This window comes from Alexandromys fortis, unplaced genomic scaffold (genome assembly GCF_014885135.2).
Source record: "Alexandromys fortis isolate MF-2015 unplaced genomic scaffold, M_Fortis_MF-2015_v1.1 scaffold_113, whole genome shotgun sequence".
Classification (NCBI taxonomy): Eukaryota; Metazoa; Chordata; class Mammalia; order Rodentia; family Cricetidae; genus Alexandromys; species Alexandromys fortis.
The window spans coordinates 5,826,078-5,851,983 of record NW_026067988.1 but is presented as its reverse complement, the minus strand read 5'-3'; the positions used below and the strand labels follow the sequence as shown (position 1 = coordinate 5,851,983).

The window sequence follows — 25,906 nt, the reverse complement described above, 5'->3', positions numbered from 1 at the left end:
AGAGCTTGGTCCATAGTACTAATTAATTGTATTAACATGGAGCTGAAAGGAGGTGGCAGCTTAAATAAGGACATCAAACGCAGTAGACCACAGCAGACTAGTTGTGTATAGCTGCCTTTGACCTGAGAGTTAGAAAGGACTTCCTCATTACAAGTAATAGAGCAAACGAAACATCAGAGCACAAAGTCTGCCTCCATCATCCATAGAATATGTGCGAGAAAGGAAGACATGGCTCTGTTAGTGCAAGCAGCAAGTTTATTCTTTTTGATAAGGATTAACAAAGAAACAAGGCCAAAGGAGGTACAACTGAAACATTTGTGTGCAGAAACTTTTCTTGAAACACTCAGATTGTTGCTACAATTATTGATTGTCAACTTAAAGAAATCAAAACCCTAAGTTTATTCAAAAATAAAAATGTATTTCTTGGGAAACTTAAGAATGGTAATTTTATTCCAGAGCAATAATTACTAGGGTAAAAGTACTCTCTTGGCTAAGACCAAGAGTTTGGGGCAGTACTCTGATACTGCATGCATACATTCCAACTTCATATTTCTACTTTGCAAAATGTACATAAATTTTGCAAAGAAAGTGCATACATTTCTCCCTTTTAGAAATATGCTCAGATGCCTTCCAGTGTCGAGTTAACATGAATCAACACTGACGATAACGAGTGTGCTGGCCAGTACAGTTCTGACACACAGTTATATGTTTCTGATGCTGCACTGAAAGCATTTGGGCCAATACAGATAGAACATATGGAATACGCATGGACAGACACCAGGTCTTCACCTTAATGAGCTTTCATTAATGTTGAAGTGGTAAATATTATGACCTAGAAGGATGCCATCTTCTTAAAGACACGTGGTTGAACACATGGTTGCCTCCTTGATCTCTAGAGCAACATGTATAATTTAACCAGCAAATACAGAATAGATGAATACTAGGAGACAAAACAAGCATTAAAGCCCATTCCAACCTTGAAAAAAACCAAAACTTCAAGTACATGGAAAAGCATTGCAATCACGTATTCAGCTTTGTACTTTCTAATATATATCATAATTTAAAACTATATAAAGTCACTGACATAAAAGCAACTTCTCAAGTGTTACAGCTGAAAGCATGGCTTTGTGTTTGGCTTAATCATTTTTTTTTTAACCAGTTTAATTTATAAAGCTCGTAATCTTGCCAGCAGGGCTTCAACTTCAGGAACTGATTCGCTTTTAGAAATAGAGCCATGAAGTTCCATTTCCTTTTTTCTGTTGCTTTCTGCATTGAAGGCTTCCTTCTCAACTGCCTTGATCCTCTCTGTAGACTTATGAGTGTCTAGATTATAATTAAGCTCCTTCGCGGCCTGAGTCCTGGTGGAGTTGCCATTGATACTGTGATGTGGACGTGACCCTTCTGTCAACTGCACTTTCTGGTTTTCTACAGTAAGGAAAAAATAAACAGGAAACTTGTCAGTGTGAAAGCCAAGGTCCACGTATGTTATAAAACATGATTTAATTATTCAATAAATAGGTCCTCTTGGGCAGACTAAAAATAGCCAGTAGAAAGGCAGACATAAAGTAAATATGTAGAGGTTAAGAATCAATGGAATTATAGAAGACTATTGCTTATTTTCTTCTTTAATGTTGAGATAATGGTGACCAAGAAATTATCAGAGTTTTGTCCCATGCTTCATTCAGGATTTGAGTCAAACATGAACGAAATGCAGAGGCCTTCCCTAACCATTGCAGGTGGGCCTTGTCCTGATCTTCCCCATCACTCTGTTCCTTCCCTCACAGCATCATGGCAAGCACATGTGCCCATTGGGTGTCTTTTCACTAGCATGCATGATCTACAAAACAACAGCAACTTTATTTTAAACACTGGGTAGTGTCAGTATTTACAACAGCCCTGGGTAAACTGTGTTCGGTAAACACACTGGGTTAATAAACAGTCTGCATAGATTATGACCCAACAGATAATTAGACTAACAAAAGAATTAGAACAAAAGTGAGGAGGATTCTCCTAAGGATTTGAAAAAAAATCCATCAAAAGGAATAATGAAGTTGTCAGGCAAATTGTATTTCCTAGCCAACCATAATTAGATAATTCTGTCATAATGAAACTGAGTAGTATGTCCACATCTTCTCATATACCCGTGCACACAAAAACACAAACATACTGGCAAGTGGTTGTGATCTTGACTCCATAATAGGCAGCGATTAAATGGCTGATTAATTTTCTCAAAGAGACCTAAAATTTCTTCTAATTAACTAACTCTCACATTTTACAACCTTATGAGAGACTTTCTCGTAGAGCTCCAACTTTTAAAAAGCAGATAGCCTCAATATTCATGTAACCTTGAGCAGGGTTTGAAAATGGCTCCAACAAACTTGACATGACATTTAAAGTTTTTTGGTTATTCGCTGTGAGATGTTCCATTATCCCAATAGTAATGACTTTGGAGCGCAAGCAGTCACTCATGACAGTGTGTTTTATGTGAGCGCTGAAAATTCCAACCGAAAACAGCTTGTACATTAAAAGGTGGCTGCTGAAGATATTTACTGCACTGTCATTTCCTGACCAGGGGCTTCCAGTGATGGATGAGTATTTTACACAGTTTCTTGGACAATCTCTACAAATTTTAGAAGTATGATCAGCTTTTAGCTGTTGGAAGAAAATAAATACACTTTTCTTATCACTTTCTCTATCAGGTGGGCAATTGTTACTCAAAAATCAAAATCTAGCAAAGCAGCGATTTTTTTCCTCTCCCTTAGAGGAGTTTATGTGCTGCAGCTCATAGCGTGCACTCTGTGCCTGCAGCAAAGAACACACAGGCCTGGTGGTTCTGCATTTCCCATGGTCACATAAATTAATTTTATCTCGTATCCACCATCTTCCCCCAAAAGGAGCGTGGAAAATGTATTTGTGGCTAAGTGCTGATTTTCACTCAGTGTACCGCCCATTCCCAAACCTTTCTATCATCCCTGGTCATTTGAGGTCTTGTACACTACTCCATCACGAGACTTCCTGGGCAGTGCTATTTAAAACCTTGTACTGCTGAGATTACACTGGCAAGAATATGAATCTGGTAATAAAGAAAATAATGCATAAAGGTTCACAGCTTCTATAGCTATACACGGTCAAGGCCAATCCTTTATGTGGAAAAGTAAAAATAAAAAAAAAAATTAGCATGGGATTTTATGTAGACATGGTATGAAATCTCATCTTAGATAATTCAATCCCCCTGGATCTCAGATTGGAATAATAAATCTCAAAAGTAGCTTTGGGGATAAAAGGACACAGTCTGGGTGGCTACTGTATGGTGGTACTGTCCTAGTTAGGATTACTATTGCTGTGATGACCCCAAGACCAAAGCAGCTTGGGGAGGAAAGGGTTTATCTGGCTTACACTTTCCCATCATCAAGACAGGAACTCAAACTGGGCAGGAAACTGGAGGCCAGAGCCGGCACAGAGGTTATGGAGTAGCACTGCTTACTGGCTTGCTCCTCACGGCTTGCTCAGCCTGCTTTCTTCTAGAACTCAGGACCACCAGCACAGGGTGGCTTTACCCACTATGGGCTGATCCCTCCCCTATCCATCACTAATCAAGAAAATGCCCTACAGCTGAGTCTTATGGAGGCATTTTCTCAATTGAGGTTCCCTCTTTTCAGATGACTCTAGCCTATGTCAAGTTGACATAAAACTAGCCAGGGTATTTACCCTTCCTTCTTTTTTCAAAACCTACAGGGCTGCTCATCTGTCATCAGGATATAGGGTTTACGTGGAGGCTCTGCCCTGACTTTCCAGTGCTTAGCAGAGAGGGCAGAAATACTATCTTATGGACATCCTGTATTTATTAAGCAGCTCATCAATTTACAAAGATTAAATTCACCACCATGTTACAGACTGAGGAGCAAAAGCAGAGAGAGGTTTGGCTATGTGTTTACGCTAGTTATTAAGTCAGTGGCAGAAGCCAGACACTGTCTCAGGAGCAATGGAGCTGTCTTAGACAAAGCTGAACATCTTTCTGCCACAGAAAAGTGCTAAGTAATTCAAAGCCTAGCTTCACAGTAACTTTGTAAAACAGAGAGATACAGACAGAAACTACCCTATCAGAGCACAGTCAAGGCCAAAACATCCTTCCTTCCTGTCCTAGTCTCAATTAAATTGATGACTGAATTCTAAGCATGACCTCAATCCATTGCAAAATCCGAATCCATTCATTCTTCATTTTCCTAGGCAACCAGCTCATACCCCTTCTTCTCTTTTCAAACCTCCAGCATGTGTATCCTCTCTCATTGGGTCCCTAGATACAAGTAACTAACTTCTACCAAAACAAAACTTCCACCAGAAGCTCCCCTTAACGTCTAGTATCTACCTATACCTTCCGTCACGTTAGGATGGATCAACATTCTGCTGCCCTGAGAATAGCCTGGAAGCTCTCACTTCTGCTGTGCTATTGACAAGCCATCCCTTTGGCAGCTACGCTCTCCCTACTGAACTGTCAAGGCTTAGCTTTCCCGTGATCATTCCTGTTCTGGCTAGTTTTATGTCAACATGACACAAGTCAAAGTCATTTGAAAGGAGGGAACCTCAAATGAGAAAACCCCTCCATAAGATCCAGCTGTAGGGCATTTTTTAAAAATTAACAATACATGTGGGAGGGCCCAGCTCGTTGTGTGTGGGGCCATCCTGGGCTGGTGATCCTGGCTTCTATAAGAGAACAGCCTGAGCGATCCAGTAAGCAGCCCCCTCCATATTCTTTGCATTAGCTCCTGCCTCCAGTTTCCTGCCCAGTTTGAGTTCCCGTCTTGGCTTGCTTCCGTGATGGACTACAGTGTGGATAGGTAAGCCAAATAAACCCTTTCCTCCTGGATTCTTCGGGCATGGTGATTCATAACAGCAACAGAAACATTAACTAAGACAATTCCTCTCAGCATCCAAGATTGTTGTGATAACTCCAAAGTCGAGAAAGACATTTCTGTTTGCTTTCACTTCTGCCCCAGCTACACAGTCAGTGCTTGGTTCCTTTTAAAGAAAAACCCTTTGAAGGAACCAGGTTCTTGTCTCCGTTCTCACTCACATTCCTCTTGAACCTGCACTCATCCTTTTGACATTTTACTCTTCTCAGTCAGCTCCTGTGAAAGTCACAAGTGAACTGTGTGTTGAGAAAAAGAAGGACCACAGCTATTTGGGCATCTCTGCCTACCAAGCTACAGTTGAAATGTCCAGCATAGTCTTGGTGTCTCCTTTAGTGCTTTGGTGTCTGAATTTCTCTGGAGACTAAGGTCAATAACAAGTGAGCCAATGCAAGCAAGAACAGTCAGATCCTTCTGAGAAACTCAAAATGGCCACGGGTTTGCCATTTGGGATGAGATGATAAGGGTGTTTGACACCTCCATGGTTTCAGAGATACTTTCATGGGAAGCCACGGGTAAGAAGGTGTGAAGGCAGAAGTCAGTCTCCAGATCACTGAAACATGCTTGAAGCGCCTTAAGAGGAAGAGCTGGCAGCCCTGTTAGGAGTTCCAGATAACTTTTCACTCCCAGAACCCATATTCCCCTCTGCACCCTGACAGCCCAAATCCTGGCCCTTACTTTCCATTTGCATTACAGTCTTCGTAGTTGACAAACAACACAAGGGTGGCAGTTCTGTGAGTCAGAGTGCGTAGGTGTGCAGAGGCACAAGTAAAGTATAATTTAATGTGCAGGTGGATTTTTTTGTTTGTTTTTTAGAGACAAGGTTTCTGTCTTGGAACTAGCTCTTGTAGACCAGGCTAGCCTCGAACTCACAGAGATCCCACTACCTCTGCTTCCTGAGTGCTGGGATTAAAGGTGTGGAGCCACCACTGCCTGGCTCAGTTAGATGGTTATAAATACATTATGGCACACTTGGACATATGGACTCAGTGAAAGGTGAGGCTGGTGCTGCGATCAAAAGAGAAGCATTCTATTTATCCTCCACAGACATCTTTGCCAACACAAATTTTATACCGGATACTAAATGTATGAAGGCAAAGTAAGATTACTGCTTAATTTTCTAAAGGGAGTACTTTTGTACAATTTTATGAATCAAATCTCATGCTTTCCTTTTTCCCCTTTAAGATATTATAATTGATGTCTGTGTATGATATGTCCAGGACTCCTGCCAATACTCTGGGCCTCTGGTAATGGCAGCACAGATAGGCAAAGAGCCAGCTACTGTTCTTAGTATCAAACTACTAAAGGATCCAATCCATATACCCCATGTATTTGTGTGTCCCTGAAAATAAGCAGGGCAAGAACACACAGTATTTTACTTTAAAATAGGAAGACTCACTAATTCAATTTAACTCACCGTATGATTCTTACTATAAGTGAATCAGGGAGCCCACCAGAGCTTTACTTCCCCCTGTGAATTAAAAGTTGTACTGCTAGAAAGCAAATTGATCTTAAACGCAGAGATCCCAGTGGACATAAACATAAGAATCAAAGCTGTAAACAATATCCAGTGTTGGGTTCCATATGGTGTTTGGCAGAATATAGATTTAAATGATAACAACATTCAAAAACTCCAACATCCTTAACTAACATTTCTATTGCTTCCCCAGAAAATCAAAGACATGGGAATCTAGGAAAGATGCTGGTAACACATGCATGCATGCATGCGTGCGTGCGCATACACCACACACACACACACACGCACAAACACACACACATGCCCACACGCACGCACACATGCATGCACACATACACACACAATGTGGCACCTAAATGAGGAAGTATTTCAGTCAATAAACCTTGTGGATGACCCTTGGGGAAACCTGAATACCAGCTCCAGCTCAGAGAGGCTCCTTCCTTTAAATCAGTATCCCATCCTCCCTCGCCCTGTGGTACTCATGGGTGCTGGCTTCTTAGGAGTGCCAGTTCTCCAATGGGAAATGAAACTGAGCTTCTACCTTTGCTGCCAATGGCAAACTTGGCAGTTTTGACCAGAGGAGTAACGCAGAACGCTGGTGTCCCAACGTGACTTCAGTGACATTCAGTCTTCTGGAAATCTGGTGTCTTTTTACAGTTCCTTACCTTTGCTCTTAACTATTGCTTTGACCTACTAAGTAGCTGTGCTCTTTCACTTCAACAGCAGTTTTATTAGGGGACAAGGAGTGAATAACCCATAAATACAATTTTTAAGGCACCACTGGGTATGTGCAATCGTAAAGCATGTGACAAATAGATGTTTTTAATCTATGCAATAAGTAAAGGTAGCGCTGGCTGCCAGTAGTCAATATCTCTGGGGTTTCTTACTGTTGATAAACTGGTGCTATGAATAGTTGTCTCCCCTTAGCTTCATTTTGTTGACACATACACATATGTATATGTATATAATTTACAAATATATTTCTGATACATCTTTGCTTCTGATTTCTTTCAGAAATTTTTATTTAGATCGTGTGTTTATGCATCGTGTGTGTATGTGTGTGTACACGCATGTGTACCATGGAATACATGCAGAGTACAACGTTTGGGATCTGAGTCTCTCCATTCACTTTTATGTGGGTTCTGGGGCTCAAGCTTATGGCATTGGGCTTGAGCAGCAAGCAGTTTATCTGCTGTGTCATCTCATGGATCCCATGTATTTGTGTCTTATAAAAGCCCTCGTGAAAGAGGTGATATATTTATGTTTACCGCAGTTTACACTCAAAGATGAGGAGGCAGAGACTTCTGTCAGGCAGGGCTAGAGTCAGAAGTCAAATCATCACAGCCCTGGTTGTCATTGTCTACTGTGATAATGCCCCTATACACATCGACAGAGTCATCCTCTTTATCTGACTCCTGCATGCTGAAATAACACAGTGCACCACTGTGTGTGGCATTCTGTTTTATACATTTCTGGGCCTTCCACCTTCTCCACTGAACTCTGTTAAGCAACCAAATCTCTGTGTTCATTTCTCACAAATAGGTCCTTGGGCTGCTTTTCTGCCCCTCCTGCTTTCTCTCATCCAAGGCTCCAGCTCAATCATCTCTCTTCAGAAGATTAGGAGTTTTTATTTTCACCCAACAATAAAGCTTCCATGCAGTGCACCATGGCACCCTTACACATTTCAACACAAGCACTCTACCACAATTTCATGGTTGAGCATACATACCCAAACCAAACTCCCACATACAAAGCGTCATCCTGTTCCGTCTAGCCCAGGGAGCCAGCTGTCACCTCTGCTTACTATCCTGTGCTTACAGCTATCTAGGCCCACCAGGTTTGTGATCAGAGATGTGTGGCTGGGTAGGCACTAAGTATTTGGAATACCGCCTGTCAGGGAGTGGACGGTAACAATTTGATCAGTTGCCCCTGTGTTTTATGAGGAAAAGTTCTGAGAAATAGCAGGATGAGGTAATAATACAGTTATTATTAACCACAAAATATACATTTGAAATGTCCTTTAGATTTTTATTTGTGTGTGTGTCTTTTAGCCCTAATGACAAGCATTAACACCTCCATGCTATCAGGAAGAAACTGAGGTTGAAAGGCTGGTGTACTGCCAAATCCATATAGTTTTTGCCACTTGTTGGAGAACTTAAATCTTAGGACCCTGTTTTTGAAGGCCACAGTAAACATACTTAGAAGTGGAAAGGACACTTATTAAGCTAAAGCATATCAGGGAGACTGAATCTCTGTAGGCATTGCTTGGGTGCTTCAGTGGAAATGACCAGTTAAATAAATACGTAGGAAGCTCTTTTTCTGAAGTCATTTATAAGCATTCTCTGAGAATGTACACTTTTCAGTAGTTCCCTTTGTTTATATTTTAGATACTTTCTAATTCCACATCAGATATTTCAAAAGCACAGATGTTTTTTCTGAATGGGTAACTTGGGTATTTCTATCCCATTCCGTTTTGATTTATAGAATCGTGTAATGTTGAATTGTGTAATCTTTGGATTGGAAAGACCTTAGCTATTTGGCAGAACCATCTATCCAAAGTTTAAATTCCATTTGCTTAGCTTTGAAAATAGATGGCTTAAGATTGAAGAGTTCCAGTCAGATCCTGAAAATCTCACAATCAGAAGGCAATGGATTCCCCTCTGGGCAGCCCTGAAAAGATCACATATTTATTTGCTGAGCATTGGTTCTCATGGAATTTTTGTCAATGGCTCTACTGACCTCCTTCCATCAAAAAAAATTACGGCTCTGTTAAATAAAGGTAATTCCTTTTTCACCTACCAGTCTCCAAGTATTTGAAAACAAACAAACAAACAAACAAACAAACAAACAAACACCAACCCATGAAGTGGAAATCTACAGAGACAGCTGAAACAAGCTATGGGAACTCATAAACTCTAGCCTGACAGCTGTGGAGCCTCCAAGTGATTGAACTAGGTCCTCCATACGTGGGAGACAGTTGTGTAGCTTGGTCAATCTGAGGGGCCCTGGACAGTAGGATCAAGATCTATCCCTGGTACATGAGCTAGCTTGTTTGAGCCCATTCCCTAAGGCGGAAAGCCAATTGATCTATGACATAATGTATCTAATTCTTACTTTCTGGCTCCTTGAAGACCCAGCATTGACTCCAAAATGGCACTATCAATAGAGGTATAATAAAAGTCACAAATGGGCTATATATGCAATATAAAAATTTACCAAAGCTATAATGCGTACTGAAAAAAAATCAGGTAAACTAATTTTAATTAATGAATATTATTTCCATCTGGAAGTGAAAAGCAGTAAGTTAACAAAATTTTTAAGACTGCTTTTTTGTTTTCAGTTGTTACAAATGTTATTTTGTATTTGTTGCAAGCCTTGTTTCCAACTAGTCATATTTTAGGAGGACAAGAGCTATCTCTGCAGCTGGCAGCTGCCCTGGTCCACACATAGACACAGAGCTCCTAATGGTGCTGATTGCCTTGCAATGCTCTGGGGGCTGGAGATGTTCACAGAAAATATCTGTGAGGAGCAACAGTGTCTCAAGTTAGACTTGTACTGTAAAGAAAGCTAATCATTGCCCACAGCAGTGGTTCTCAACCTTCCTAATGCTGCAACCCTTTAATAAAGTTCCTCATGTTGTGGTGACCACCAACCATAAAATCATTTCACTGTTACTTTATAACTGTAACTTTGCTATTGTTATGAATTGTGATGTAAACATCTGTGTCTTCTGATGGTCTCAGGTGATCCCAAGAGGCCACGACCCACAGATTGAGAACCACTGGTCTATAGCCACACCACCTGAAAGTACCTGATTTTGGAGGATAAATAGGAATGTGCCTGGTTAATATTTGGGTGGGAAAAACATAACAATTATAATCATTACTATTACAAAATTAGTGACAATAACAAAAGCCAAAATTAGTAACAGTAACAAAAGGAATTCTTAAACAATACAGTTCAAATTTCAATAAGCAATATGCCAAAGGAAACCAATACTGCTCATTTATCCAAGCTTACTAAAAATACTTACTAAAAATACTTCTATAATGGATTTGTCCCTATATAGAAATACTAGTTTAGCTGGTTAATGAAAAAGTCACCCAAACCAAGATTTTTAGCTCACTTTTGCATGGACTAGTATATGTAGCTTTGTAATATGTTTACAAATTTTATGCTGATCATAGTACATAATTAAACAGAAATGTGTTATCCAAACTTCATACAGAAGTGCAAATACCAATATATTCTTAAAATTGAGGGGAAAAACTTCCCCAATACCCAATTTCTATGGAGTCATCAATAAAGAAGGAAACCTACTGATGGGATATGTATTATTGTAGGATGGAATTTTATAGAAATATCTTGTATTCAAAGAGACTGACCTTCTGCTGGACCACAGAGCCAAGATAATAATACATCTTGAGATCACTTAAGACTTAGTGGCAATCCTGCTGTATACTCAGCCCTTTAAAGATGAACCTGCCTATAAGAGAACAGTGTAACAGCCAGCCTTACTCTGCTTTGGGTTTTCCATGCAATCTGTTTTTACAACTTAAGGTAAAGTGCAGCTTTAACCTGAAATTATATACTCTCCCACGCCACTAACTGTGAGTAATCTAAGTGTGTTGTGGTAATCATTTGCGGTAGATATCCAACAGGTTGAAAAAAATCTTACACAATAAATATCCATCACAAATGTGGCAAAACCCATGTGGATATAAGTTGATGGTGTCTGCAGTTCTTGTTGCTCTTCTGGGTCAGTAGGGATCAAGGAAATAACTTCTTTCCTTGAACAAAACTCTGTTAGAAATTTCTGTAATGTATCTTTCATTCTGTTCCCACATAATGCTTTCTTTGTTGTTCAATAAACACAGAGAAAAGCCCTTTATATAGGGACAGACCGTCAAACGTAGGGCAGTCACATACAACAGACAGGTCACAGATAAGCCAGTAACCTCTAACTCCAGGCTGATGGGCCCCACAGTGAGAAAAGCGGAGCATGCAAATTAAAACGTGGGTTTGCTCTTGGCCAAATTAATCCAAGAGGAAGAGCTTCATTCTCACCCCTTAATATGACAGCAGTGTTATTTTTAACGCGTTATTATTGATAACACACATATACAAGGAAAAGCAGTGGCGTTGAAGAAAGCAACGCTCCCTTGTGCAGTTGTTTCACTGTGATCGTCTCTTGTTTACAAACAGTTACACATTCTTGGAAACCTGGGTTTTGTGAATGGGAAAACAGACAAAAGCCAGAAATTAAAATCATGCTCACAAAACTTGAATTCTAACACTGACATGTCTTCTGCCGTGACAGTCCATGAGATGACATTTTCATCTAGCCTTCTAAACTCCACGAGGCCATGTTGCCATTTAGGGATTTTGTTTTACTTCATTGTTGTGCATACCATGTAAGTCAGAAGTATCTGATTTACTAAACACAATTCGCCTTTGCAAATAAAGTAGGTTTTTCTTGTTTGACATTGTATTTGTCAGAGCAGGACGTATGCCAGGGCTGCCTTTGGGAAAAGCTGGTAGACTCGTCTGTTCTGAATGTCCTCTTCCTGGCTCAGTTGTGTTATCTTTCCCCCAATCAACTGTACCAAGTTCGATTATACAAACTGATACCGTTTTTAAGAGTTCAGACTCATACACTTCAATAAAACGGGTGGAATACAGAATCTGATTTGACTTGTAGCTGTGACCTAAAAGGGAGCAGCTCAGGCCAGACTACTCTTCCCACCTCCTCGTTCCAGCATGAAAAAAGACAGTAAATCTCTCAGGTGACCTTCCTCAACTTCCATTATTACAGACTTACAGGTACTGCCCTCTCCCTGAAGGACAATTTTGCAAGGTAACCTCAGAAAAAATGCTGATATATTCTGAATTTCTCTGAGCTCATACCCACATAGACTGCCCTATGACCAAAACAGGAAAAAAAAATCTAGCAAACACCTTGGGCATAGACTATTCTACTCCAAAGGTGAGACTGATTTTACAGGTAACTCTGATGATAGCCATTGTTTTAAATTCTCACTTCATGTTTTTTGCTGTTAAAGTCTGCATCGCTGTCTCCCCTTAACAGGACCTTGTATGACATCTTTAAGGAAAAACATTAACAGGTAATAAATAAAACAGGTAATACAGTAGAAAGAATCAATGAATCCAGAGAAATGTTCAAGAGCTTTAAGTCATCTGAGAGATGGAGGGAGAACACAGCTGAGGGTAAAAGCAAATGTAACTCATTTCCAGGACTGTCATACAGACCCGAGGCTCTGGGTGCTGCACTGTCCCTGGTGCTTAAAGCACTGTCTGACTGTTTGGGCTGGGTGAAAAAATACAGACCTTCATTTTAAAGGTGAGATTTTCTTGATCAGCAAAATAACCGAGGCAAATAGGACCTTTCTTAGAAGCCACTCCTTTTTAATGAGGAAATCAGCAAAAGGAATAGGTCAGTGTCACTTCAGTTATTTTTGTGCAAATAAAATACCCAGTTTGGTTTCTACGAAACTCCAGGCTGCACTGGGATCTCTGAAAAATTGCTTTCTGTAAACAGCTCATTTTTAATGCTTCCTTGGCTGTGTCTGTGCTTTCTAAGACTCCGTGGACACACAAACAGATCGGACCACACAATTCCCTCCTTCCATTTACTGCTATAGATTCCTGCCTCGGGCTCTTCTTGCCAGCAGGGACTGTTAACTCAAAGCCCTGCTTCCACTCTCTTCCTGGGGCTCTGGAACACCTCCTGTCTCTATGGTAACACAAAACACAAAGCACTAGAAAAGTACTGTACAGTGGGCAGGAAAAAAATCAGAGTACAGTACTCTTGGTAATAGTGGAGAAGGTGCTGACAGCAGGCGGACAGACAAGGAGGAAGGATGGATAATTGTCCTTTGTCCCACTCATCAGACAGTTGCTCGGAAGAGCTGCACATGCCTGTATGAAAGAGATCTTGGAGTCTACGGAACTGTATAATCCACACGGTATTTAAAATGAAGAAGAATGTACCAGGGAGCCACAAAAGTCATACATTCCTAGGAATTCACAGTTCATTTAACTACTGACAGAAGTAAGTTCTCTTTCAAATAAGCACCCACATTTACACATTATGAAAGACATTCACACTGACATCTAATAAATACATTCTAAATACTTTCAAATACATTACAGCCACAAAAGAGTCACTAATCTATATACAACCATTCTAAAAATGAGCTTAGATTTCCCTTCAGCTATGTTCTCCCTCCATATCAATTAATTAAAGCTGTTGAACATTTTTCTGGATTTAATGATTGTATTTTCTACTATAATACCTCTTACTTCATACCTGTTAATATTTTTGCTTAAGACATCAATCAAGGTCCTGTTAAGGGTTCATGGAGACAATTATACAAAGAAGAAAAATTTACAAACCATTACAGTGTGATGTACTTTAAAAATAATACAAAAGATGAACCTCACAGAGCAAAATACTTTCTTTTAATGTTTGCCACAGTTAAATATTGCTCTCAGTCTCAGGACATTGTAATAAATGCATGTCTATTATTTTATTGGTTTGAATAACCAGAAGGCTCAGATCTCTAAATTACTGGTCCATTTCAATTTGTTTCCTGGCCACAGACAGCATTTTTTTTAAAGTTTGTCTCAGATACATGTCAACATATATGAGGAGTATTAAGGAAACCAACTTGAAAATATTTAAGAATTCCCCACATTTACACATTATGAGAGACATGCACATTGATGTCTAATAAGTGCACTCTAAATACTTTCAAAACACTTCATGCAAGTCTATGCAACACTGCTTGGCACTGCTACTAGAAGCTGACTAGGGGCAGGAGGTCTCCCGCGGATGTGTGGAGACTGCTTGGCTATGGGACACCAACACAGGGCGGCTGCTCCATTCCCAGTACCTGCCCTCACAGTGGAACCAAGTTGGCTCTGCATCCACCCTCTGAGAGCGCCCTCTACCACAGTGGAGCTAATTTTACTTGTAAAACTCTTACTTTAGAAGCTCACATTTCCTTCCCTAGTCTCTCTCTTCTTAAAAACACCCATTAAACTAAGATGTAGCTACAGTTATAGCCACTAGAGGTCAGCCAGTTACACCTGTCACTAATGGATTTTAGTGGGCATAGTAGGATCCAGAGTAACTTTTGGCGATTTTATCAGCATGAAACAAGCATTCCTTTACAGGACATTGCTAAACCACATACGGCAGCATTTTTGCTGATTAATTTGTTTCTAAAGCGTTTTTGGCATGGGACTACTTTCCTATATTGGCTTTCATTTTATCTAGAAGAGAAAAAAGAAAACATTGTGATGACTGGGTCTTTGCAATGAATGGAATCTCAGAAAATAGGAAGGCTACAAGAGCTGAGCACAGAAGCAATGTCTGCGGTTTTACCAAGTCCACTCGGTAATGGAACCTTAGTGAACTCCCCACTCTGTCATTTCATTCCTCAAACACCCTGAACATTTCCTCCAGGTACAGACACATCTTATGGATTTACAGACCTATATATTAAAGAGTAATTACAATGGGCAAAGTCACTCATCTGCGTAATGAGATTTACTACAGGATACACCAGATCAGTGTTAATGGCATAATTATGAACTGTAACAGAGCCCACAGAGAGCTTAGATTTAGCAAAGTATAGTTTCAACACAATCATATCCACTTTTTCAATGTCTTATCAATAAAACGACCACAGGCATCTCCCCCTACTATAGGATGTTTTTAAAAAGTTGGCAATAAAAATGACGCTAAGCAACTCAAGTACCCATTCAGTGCCAGTGGGTACACATGTACGTGGTGCCATATTTGGACTCCTTACATAGCTGAATAACGTCTGAGGAAGGAGATTTGAAGTGTGTAGAAACTTTCCCAGGCATGGGGATGTGCTAAGTTCCTGGCTCCAAACCATAGTGCTGCTGTTTAAATAACATTTATGGCAGGAAGTGTGGAAGATGAGGTAGTAGGCAGCATCACTGTCTCAGTGCTAGGAATCAAGAGGGAGCCATGAGACTCTTCAGTTTTACCCACACTCTTCCTGACAAATGCTCTCAGACTCTATTGCGCTCTCCAGTGAGAGACAACCAGGATTTATTTCCGGGGATTGTGCTCGAACTGTGCCGAGTACTATCTGTCCCTGTCTGCGGAGCTGTCACACGCAGAAGTAGCAAACCCATGGTTCGCATTTGCTAGTGCACGAGAGAACACTCAGTGGCATTCCAGCACGTAACATTTTATGTTCCTACGTACTCCTTGTGTCAAACGGAAGGTTCGGAGTTATAAATTCACTTTCTAATGTTTCAAATCAAGTGAGGTAATCACAAAAACCTTGGTTTATTTTAAATGCTTAAGCTTTAGCCTAGTGTTTTCTCACTAGTAATCAATGCTGGACGAAACTCCTTTTAAGGAGATGATGCAATTTCTTAAATCATTTTATTTGTATTCACCCAATCAGCCTTTCTGATCAGCTAGTATCTCTGAAATTTCACCAATAGTCCCTCCTGATGCCCGTGCTGCCGTCTGCCTCTGCCCCGACACTGGATTTTGCTCTCATGTTCATGTCTTGATCCACCTGCCACATGTTCAGTAACAAGAACACAGGCTATTCAGAGTCTGTGGTCTTTCTGTCCCTTGTGGTATTAAAAACAGAAGTTTTCATGGTTTTATGTTATAGTTAAGAACACAATATGGACAGTATGCTTTTGATCATTTATCAGACTATACAGCTAAGCTGACCTTGGTGTCAGGAGAACAGTGCACAACAAACAGGCCTGGTCCTTGCCTCTAGCGAGTCACCAATCTAACCACATCCATATGGTGTATCCTCTGAGATACCCACTTATGCCTTGCAACATACACCAGAGGAACAGCTAGTATAGAACAGTGTTGAAACTTTGATTATGCCCTTTTCTGAGATAGGGGCTTTGTATGCAAGCCAGCCTGCCTCAAACTCCATAGGATCCTCTCTGCCTCTGCCTCCTGAGTACTGGAATTTCTGGTATGTGCCACCACATGTGGCTCTATGCCTTTAATTATAGGCACTAACCATAAAAATGCTAATTTAAGTGTGACTTATTTTATTCCTTTTGACAAAAGTCAGGATCCGTGTCTCTTAATAATAACACAAAAGTTTAAGTACTCTTAGAGTTCACAGGACAGAAAATTCACAGGGCGGAGGCATTTGCAGAGGAAGTGGTGGCTGAAGGGGACTGTAAGAAATAGATGGTGAGGATTAATTAGAGGAATCTTAGGAGAGCTAACGAGGTGGCATATCCTCATTCAAACACAGTTGGAGGAAAAGCATGCAGGTATGAAGTATCCGAATCTAGACCAGTTTATCCAGGATGAACTGGACAGGACTGGAAGAATATATAATAAACTCAGGGTTCTGAGTCCTGACTCAGCTCCAGACCTGGTTGAGAATCCTGTCGCACTGAAGTCTTCTTCTCCTGTTGCCAGTGGTGGACAAAAGGCTCACACCTACCTTTTACCTCTACTCTCGCTCAGTGGCCCACGACTTGACAGTTAGGAACAGGGAAGAACTGCACACAAGACAGCCCTGAGAAAGCCTCCTTAAATCCAGGCTCTGTTTACTCCCAGGCCTTCCCTTCTTTCCTAAGGAATCCCAAACAGGAGAGATACTTAAATGTCTCCTCTACCATCTTCTGTGAAAGAAGCTCTCAGTCTGCTGGTGATAATGTTACCCCCTGGCTATGCTCTGTGTGAGCTAGGCATGACAAGGGTCTTTTATTATGTTTCCCAGACTACATGAGGTTGTTAGCATCCTATGACATAGGAAAAATAAAGCAAGCAAGCAAGCAAACAAACAAACAAAACCCTAAACCAAACCAACCAACCAGCAAACAAACAAGACTGGGAGCCTCGCTATTCTTTGCGAGACCATGGACAGCATTCTTGGTGTGCTGCTGGGACTGCCTGGCTCCTTTGGAAGCTGAGGGCTCCCAGGGTCTCCTCCTGCAAATTGAAAGCCTTTTACTGGAGGTGAGGCTGGCTTTATCTCACCCCCTGCTGTCTCGACAAATTTGGTTTTAACTGAGCTTACTGCCACGGAACAACCTTTTCATTTATCAAGCAGTATGCTTATTGATTTGTTTGGTCTTTGGTTTACATGAAAGAGAACAACAACAACAAAATTTCCTCTGGCTCATCTGCTTAGCTGCAAACTCTACACCTGTGACTACAGAAGCACGGCTTCTGTGAAAAGGTATAGGGGACGTGGTAACCCTTCCTCTCAGTTGTCACGTACTTTCTACATCCTTCAGGAATTCTTAGTCCCTTCAGACTATGCCTTTCCTCCTTTCTTCTCTAAAATGGACAAACAAAACCTGATCAAGTAGATCAAAGGGTTTCCACATAAGTGCTTTCACATGTACAAATGTGCCCACTATGCAAATATAAAGCACTGATAGGAATCCTCACGCAAACCTTGCCAGTCACTCCCTTGGACCTCTTCTGATGCTTACACAGACAGACAGTAAGAAGAGCTCTGAAGGACAGACAGCTCCCAGTTCAAACAGAACTACTGACTCTCTGAGATTATTCAATCAAGATATATCTCTAAACGTACTTAAAAAAAGGAAGACAATTTCATTTCTAAGTCTTTCAATGCATATTTCTTTAGGAAACTGGTGTATGCTTACACATATTATCATTAGACTCATAGCTACAGTGATAAATTCTGAGATATGTATTTATGAGCTAATCTGACGGGAATAGGGTGGGTGGATATCCAAACTCTGAATGACAGATCTGGTGGGAATGGCAGCTGTAATGCTCATGAATTACAGCTCATCATCATTTAAAGTTACCTGACAGCTTCCTGATAAAGCACGATTACAGAAATATCAAGCTTGAGAATTTCAAGGGTCTAGACTTATTAAGGCAAAAAAGAGCCACGGAGAGCCTTTTGGGGGCTGGAGGATGGGAAGGAGACTTCCTTTTCTTAGAGAGAGAGGCACATTCCACATTCTCCTAAATGTGGTGACTTGTAAACAACTTCCTTCCATTCTCAGGAATGAGTGAGGCCTTCCTTCCTTCCTTCCTTCCTTCCTTCCTTCCTTCCTTCCTTCCTTCCTTCCTTCCTTCCTTCCTTCCTTCCTTCCCTAAACACATTGCATTCATAAATAAAGTACAAATGACGCTGACAAGAACTATCCAATGAAAGCTTTTGTTTGAGTAAATTGCAATGCTCTTGCTCTTGTATTTTTGCAATTTCCAAGTGTTTTGCTAGTTTGGCTATTTACTAAATAGGTCTCATGAGAACAGGCGTTTGGACAGAGCATCACATGTAGGGCCAGCTGTATCCTCCGGGGAGGTGGTGACCAAAAAGAAAATTGAGCCCATGAAGTTAAACTGGATTACTCTAGTGGCAGGAGTGGGAAACAGCAGAGGATCAATGGCTGCTATCACTATGTAGAGGTAGCTGGTTAATATGAGTGACTGTCAACTGTGATGGGAGAATGACATTATTGTTAGTTATGTGGATAAATAATCATCAGGTCATATTTAAAAATCTGTACTCCAAAAAATTGGAAAATCTAAAAGAAACGGACAATTTTCTCCATAGATACCTCTTACGAAAGTTAAAGCAAAATCAGATAAACAACTTATACAAATCTATAACCCTTATGGAAATAAAAGCAGTCATTAAAAGTCTCCCAACCAAAAAAAGCCCAAGACCTGATGGTTTTAGTGTAGAATTCTACTAGACTTCCAAAGAAGACTTAATACCAAACTCCTCAAATTATTCTACAAAATAAAATCAAAATATTAAATTCATTTTATGAGGACACAGACACCTTTATAGACAAACCACACAAAGATTCAACAAAGAAAGAATTACAGACCAATTCTGTTCATGAACATTGATTAACAATACTCAATGAAATACTGGCAAACTGAATCCAAGAACACATCAAAGGAACATCCACCATGATCAAATAGACTTCATCCCAGAGATGAAGGGATGGTTCAACCTATGAAAATCTGTCAATGTAATTCATCATATAAATAAACTGAAAGAAAAGAAAAAAACCCAGCATGATCACCTGATTAGATGCTGAAAAGCCTTTGACAAAATCCAATTCCCCTTAATGACAAAAGTCTTAGATCAGGGATACAAGGGACATATCTAAACACAATAAAGGGAATTTATAGCAAGTCTTTATCCAACATCAAATTAAGTGGAGAGAAACGCAAAGCAATTCCACTAAAATCATGAACAAGGCTGTCCTCTCTCTATATCCATTCACTATATAGTACTCAAAGTTCCAGCTAGAGCTGTAACACAACTGAAAGAGATCAAGGGGATACAAATTGAAAAGGAAGGAGTCAAAGTATGGCTATTTGCAGATGATCTGATAGTAGACATAAGTGGCCCCCAAAATTTTACCAGGGAACTCCTACAGTTGATAAATACCTTCAGTGAAGTGGCCGGATAAAGATTAACTCAAACAACTCAGTAGCCCTCCTATACACAAATGCCAAAAAGGCTGAGGAAAAAAAAAATTCAAGGAAACATCACCCTTCACAATAGTCATAGATAATATAAAATATCTTTGGGTAACTCTAACCAAGCAAGTGAAAGACTTGTACAACAATAACTTCAAATTTTTGAATATAGAAATTGGAGAAGATATCAGAAGACGGAAAGATATCCCATGCTCATGGATCAGTAGGATTAACATAGTAAAAACGGACATTTTTACCAAAAGCAACCTACACATTCAACACAATCCATGAAAATTACAACACAATTCTTTACATACCTTGAAAAGGACAATACTCACACCTTCATATGGAAAAACAAAAAACCCACAATAGCTAAAACAATCCTGCACAATAAAAGAGCTTCTGGAGTTATCTCTATCCCTGATTTCAAGCTTCACTATAGAGCTATAGTGATAAAAATCTCATGGTACTGTCATAAAAAGAGAGAGGCTGATCGATGGAATTGAACAAAGACCAAGGTGTACACCCACATACCCATGGACACTAGTTTTTGATAAAGAATCTAGAAATATACAATGCAGAAAAGAAAGCATCTTCAACAAATGGTGGTGGTCTAGTTGGATGCCAGCATGCAGAAGAATGCAGATAGAGTCATATCTATCACCCTGCACAAAACTCAAGTCCAAGTGGATCAAAAACCTCAAAGTAAAACCAGATACACTGAACCTGGTAGAAGAAAAAGTGGGAGATAGCCTTGAATACATTGGCACAGGTGACAACTTCCTGGACAGAACAGCAATCATGCAGGCACTAAGATCACATGAAACTGAAAAGCTTCTGTAAGGCTGAGGACATAAGCAAATCAAATAATCCAATTAAATAAAATGGGGGTACAGATCTAAACAGAGAATTCTCAACACAGGGAATCTCAAATGGCCTAAAAACACTTAATGTTCAACATCCTCAATTGTCTGGGAAGTACAAATCAAAATGACTTTGAGATTCCGTCTTACACTTGTCAGATTGGATAAGATCAAAATACACAAGAGATAGCTCATGCTAGCCAGGATGTGGAGCAAGGAGAACATTATACCATTGCTGGTGGGAGTGTAAACTTGTAAAGCCACTTTGGAAATCAGTATGGTGCTTTCTCATAAAATTGGGAAGTGATATACATTAAGACCGAGCTATACCACTCTTGGGCATATACCCTAACGACGTTCCATTCTATCACAAGGACAGTTGCTCAACTATTTTAACATCTGCTTTACTTGTAACCAGAAACTGGAAACAGCATAGATGTCCCTAAACTTAAGAATGGATAAAGAATATGTGGTACATTTACATAATAGAGTATTATTACTCAGCTGTTAAATAAATGGCATCATGAAATTTTCACGCAAATGGATGGAACTAGGAAAAATAATCACCCTGGGTGAGGTAACCCAGACCCAGAAAGAGAAACATGGTGGGTAATCATTCTGTGGTTTACAGACCCAGAGAGGATAAGTAACAAGGGCTCAGATCCACAGTCAAGTATTAGTTGGAGCTTGGGGAATCCTGCATAAGAGGGGAAGGAATGATTGTAGGAGCTTGGAGGGGGTCAAGGACACTACAAGAACATAGCCCACCTATCAACTAACCAGGGCCCATAGAGGCTCACAGAGACTAAAGTCACAGTCAGGGATCCTGCATGGATCTGACCTAGGTCCTTGGCATATATGTTATGGTTGTTAGATTGTGATTATTTTGGGGTTCCTAACAGTGGGGACTGTTTCTGACTATTTGCCTACTTTTGGGACCCTTTTCCTCTCATGGGGTTGCCTCATATAGCTTTGATATGAGGTATTTGCCTAGTTTTATTATAACTTGATACACCATGTTCGGTTAATAGCCGTAGGAGGTGCTCTTTGAAGGGAAAGGTAGACACGGGGATGGGGGTGGGTGTGTAGAGTAAGTATTGGGGAGAGAGTGGGAGAAGAAACTTTGGCATGTAACATTTGGGGGTGAGGTGTTGGAGAGCAACGTCCTAGAACTACAGGAGACCTAAGTAGCATTTGGCTTAGTGAGTTCGTAATAAAAGTGTAAAGAAGGGTCAAGAAATGAGTTTTGCTGATTATAAATCTCACTTCTGTATGGAACCTTTCTGAGGGGTGATAAGAACAGATAAGTGTCAAAGGTAGTGTCTCCTTTGTTCTTGTGTGATAAATTCAAGCTTATATTCAAAGTTAATACTTCAGTTGCCAAAAGTTGAAAATCACCGAACTAGATGTGGCTTTATGCCACAGTTGCTGAGCCATTTCTCAGAAAAAAAAAATTGCTTGGTGGTGTTTAAAATCTTTTCTCCACTCTAAAGTTCTGCAACAGTATATTTAAAAATGATAATAAAATAACGTGATAAACTTTTAATGGTAAAATTTTCATGGGAGATGTAGTATAGCCCCCCCCCCCAGGAAGCTCAGTCACTAGTGCTTTTGAAACACAGGAAAAGTCCCAACTGTTTCTCCCAGTTATGGTTTCAGGCATTTTTCTCTAAACTGCAGGCTTTACTTAGGATCCGAGAGATGCATATAGCTCTTTAAAAAAAATCTTATAGTGGAAGAATAACAACACAAATAGTATCTATTTGCATCCACACTCCATTTGAGAAGTAAAGCCCACAGGTGGCGTCAGGCAAGAGAATTCTGGGCTCTAAGGAAACAAGCAGGGAAGCACTTCAGGCTTTTCTTGATTTAACAGTATTTAATAAACTCAAGGATCTTTCCCCACTGAGATAAAGCATAAAAATGTGCTCCCTGACAAACAGGGCCTTCACTTTTTAACCTACTCATCACACACACACACACACACACACACACACACACACACACACACACACACACACACACATTTACTTTGCTGTAACAAAGATACTCTCCGAGTTCCTTTGGGCGAGAGGTATAGAAAGGCTTGCAGACGATCAGGCTGCCTTTTGCGTGGCTCATGTCTGAGAGTTTACTTTACAGAGACAGGATAGCACAGCCTAAAGCAGATCCCATCATCACACACTGTCAGGCTAAACCACGAGTGCCGAAGAGCTGCACAAGGAGCTTTCTGGAGCAGAGCAGGCACCAACGGAGCAGAGAAAAAACAGCAGAGCCCGAACTTTCATGATCATGAGGGAGAGATGGTGTAGACACCAGTGTCAGCTTTCGAGCGAAGGGATGCTCTGGGGTCCCTGTAAAGGCACCAGCCATTTCTCTTTGTCCTCTCTTGGTTGAGCTTCCCTGTGAAGAGTGAGTCTAGACCAAGAGACAATATTAAAAACAAAAGGTTAGAGATCATCATGGGACATTAATTATGCAAAAGAAGGCAAACTGAATTTAATCAAAAGCGGCAGACTCAGGGCAGGAAGAATTTTCTCTTTTTGACAGAAGCAGTTAGGAAAACATTTATGGTAATACTGCAGCATCTGCTGATTACAGTCAAAGCTGCAGGACACCAGTGTTAAATCACTGAGCCATCCTGACAGCTCCTGGGTGCTCCAGTCACTTCGACAGCAATTTACAGTGAGGCTCATCCAAGTCTGAAAATCAGCCAACATGCTCAAACCAGAGAGAAGTAATTCAGATCAGACTTCAAAGGAATTAGAGCTGAGAAAACTTTGATAAAGCTTTCATCCTAAACATGCATACATTTTACACACCACACACATGCACGCATGCATGCGCACACACACAGACACATACACACACACACAAACTTTAGATATATTCCTTAGCTTAATGATCAACCAAGTTGTTGGAAAGATTTTATGAGTTCAAACATACAGGAAGTAGAATATTACTACTCTGACAAGACGTTGGGATAAAACCTGCAGCCTCCTCTTGGCACTTTGAAATTATGACCTGAAAGGATTTAGTGATCAAAATAATTAAAAAAATTCTTCCACTTACTATCTATAAAAATATGGATAAAGTTTAGAGAATGATCTACAAAGCAATAGAATATTATATCGCGTCTTCTACGAACTGCACATAGCCATGACAACCATATGCCATTATTTTATGGTAATTAAAAGAATGGAAGGCTACAGATACTAAAATAAAACCTACATATGTGGTGTTGCATAGGGGTTTCTGGTGACCAAAAGCACACCAGTGTTTCGCTTTCCATATCTGACACCAGAATCCAGAGAACAAAAGAAAGATCTGAAGCCTTCCGAGACTAACATTTACAAAAGTAAATGTCTCATATTTTATCAAAAATAAACACCAAAGAGTTTCTTCTCCCAGTTGCTCTGGGATTCCAACTAAATATTATTCATAACATGAGAGATTAAAAGAAGAAGGAAACAAAAACTTCAAATGACTATTTCTGAAGGAAGCCATTGAAACCATGGTCACCAGGGATAGCACTATTGTTGTCTTTTTCTCAGCTAGATAAATGGTTTCAAAATATGTTTGCTCCAGTTAATCGCTAGTACAATATTCCTCTGCAATTGCAAAATAGGAACTATTTTATTCAATTTCTTTCACAACACTTTAAAAATGCCTCTGCATTTCTGTTTAGAGATATGACCCACTGATGGTAGAAGTGTACCTGGGTAATTAAAACCACTGACAAGAAGAAAGCACCAATTGAAAAGGTGAAAAAAAAATGGGTCGATTGAAAGATTCAACTAAAACAGTAAGTTGTTCATACATAATTGAATAATGAGTCAAGATATATTTATTGAGTACCTATATGTGTAAGTCAGAGAGCTAGGAAACAAACCATTCAAGATGCTGTGGGTGGTCTGAGAGGAATCAGAGACACCAGAAGAACTTGGGCTGGGTTAGTTTAGTCTCACACTGATATGCCAAACATGCACATAAGACAGAGAACAAGATTTCAGAGTGAGGTCTACCCAGAGAGGTAAGGCAGTCTTCATCACAGCAAGCTTTCATTTGAGCTCTGGTGGAACTAGATATGTCAAGGAGAGTTTATGAGGAAACTATCTGAGGTAAATTCTCCCAAGGCTGGAAAGGTCTCGCTTTAATAGATGACGGTGATTCAGGGTCGGCAGTACTTCATGCAGAAGATCATGGAGTGTAATTTGGTGGCTGAATATTAACATTTTTCTAGGTATTAAATTGTGATGGAAATTTCACATAGAAAATATTCATTTGTGAGGCAAGAAATTTTTCAAAACCGTCTTACCCTGTCTTGGTAAGATTTGTCAGTCTTTTTCTTGTAACCTGCTTATCCAGTCCAGACATTGTGAAATGGTCTGTCATTTACTCAAGGCCTTAGCCAAAGTTGGTTGCTCCAACACTGAAAATGAGACTTTGGGTGATTGCCCAGGTACTTAGTTGTCTCTGTCATTTGTTGCACATTTGGGAAGTTGTGTGATTATACTTTCTGCTTACTCAAGTAATATTATTTCCCTTCTCAGATCTTTGACGGGGTTCAAGACTAGATAGTTGTAGTTACTTTCCTCTCATGACTTGGCCAATTTATTTATTACACAAGACTTAAACTCATTAGGATAGGGTAATTATTGAAACATTTATCACATGTTTCTTGCTTGATATATTTGTTCTTATTGTATGTAATTCTGTATTATGCTTAGAACTGTCTTATTAAACAAAAGGGGGAGGTGCTGTAGGAATTCCTACTGCCAGTAGCCTTTAGGTTATCCGCCCACTTGGGCGTGGCCTCTAATACTATTTATGCTGATGTAAAGTACTTGATGGGCCTCTCATCCTGCTACAGGATTTGGTTGCTATTCTTCGTTCCAGTAGAGGACTGTGATCTGTGAGTCTACCCCTAAATAAGTAACCCTCTGTTATTCTCAAAAAAAAAAAAAAAAAAAAAAAAGAAAGAAAAGAAGAAGAAAGAAAATAATCATTTGTGCAGAGCAGGGTTGCTTGTTTTTTACTAGCTCAGAAGGGAAGCAATGCCTGAGGAAGAAGCCAGTATAGAAGCCAGAGTGTAAGGACGTATCAATTTCTTTCTTTCCTTCTAGGAAAGTCTTCTGAAAAGCAGCTGGGGAAGTTTAAAGAGTCTGGA

At 40.1% G+C, this 25,906-nt stretch overlaps 1 protein-coding gene across 1 annotated transcript in view; it reads right to left on the bottom strand.

The window, feature by feature from the left end:
- Positions 1-235: 235 nt before the first annotated feature.
- The window catches only part of Diaph3 (diaphanous related formin 3), a 444,266-nt gene continuing 418,595 nt past the window's right edge, over positions 236-25,906 (bottom strand). The window contains exon 27 of the mRNA XM_050159516.1: positions 236-1,425. Coding sequence (XP_050015473.1) covers positions 1,166-1,425 — 260 coding nt within the window. The 3' untranslated portion in view covers positions 236-1,165. The remainder of the gene's footprint in view (positions 1,426-25,906) is intronic.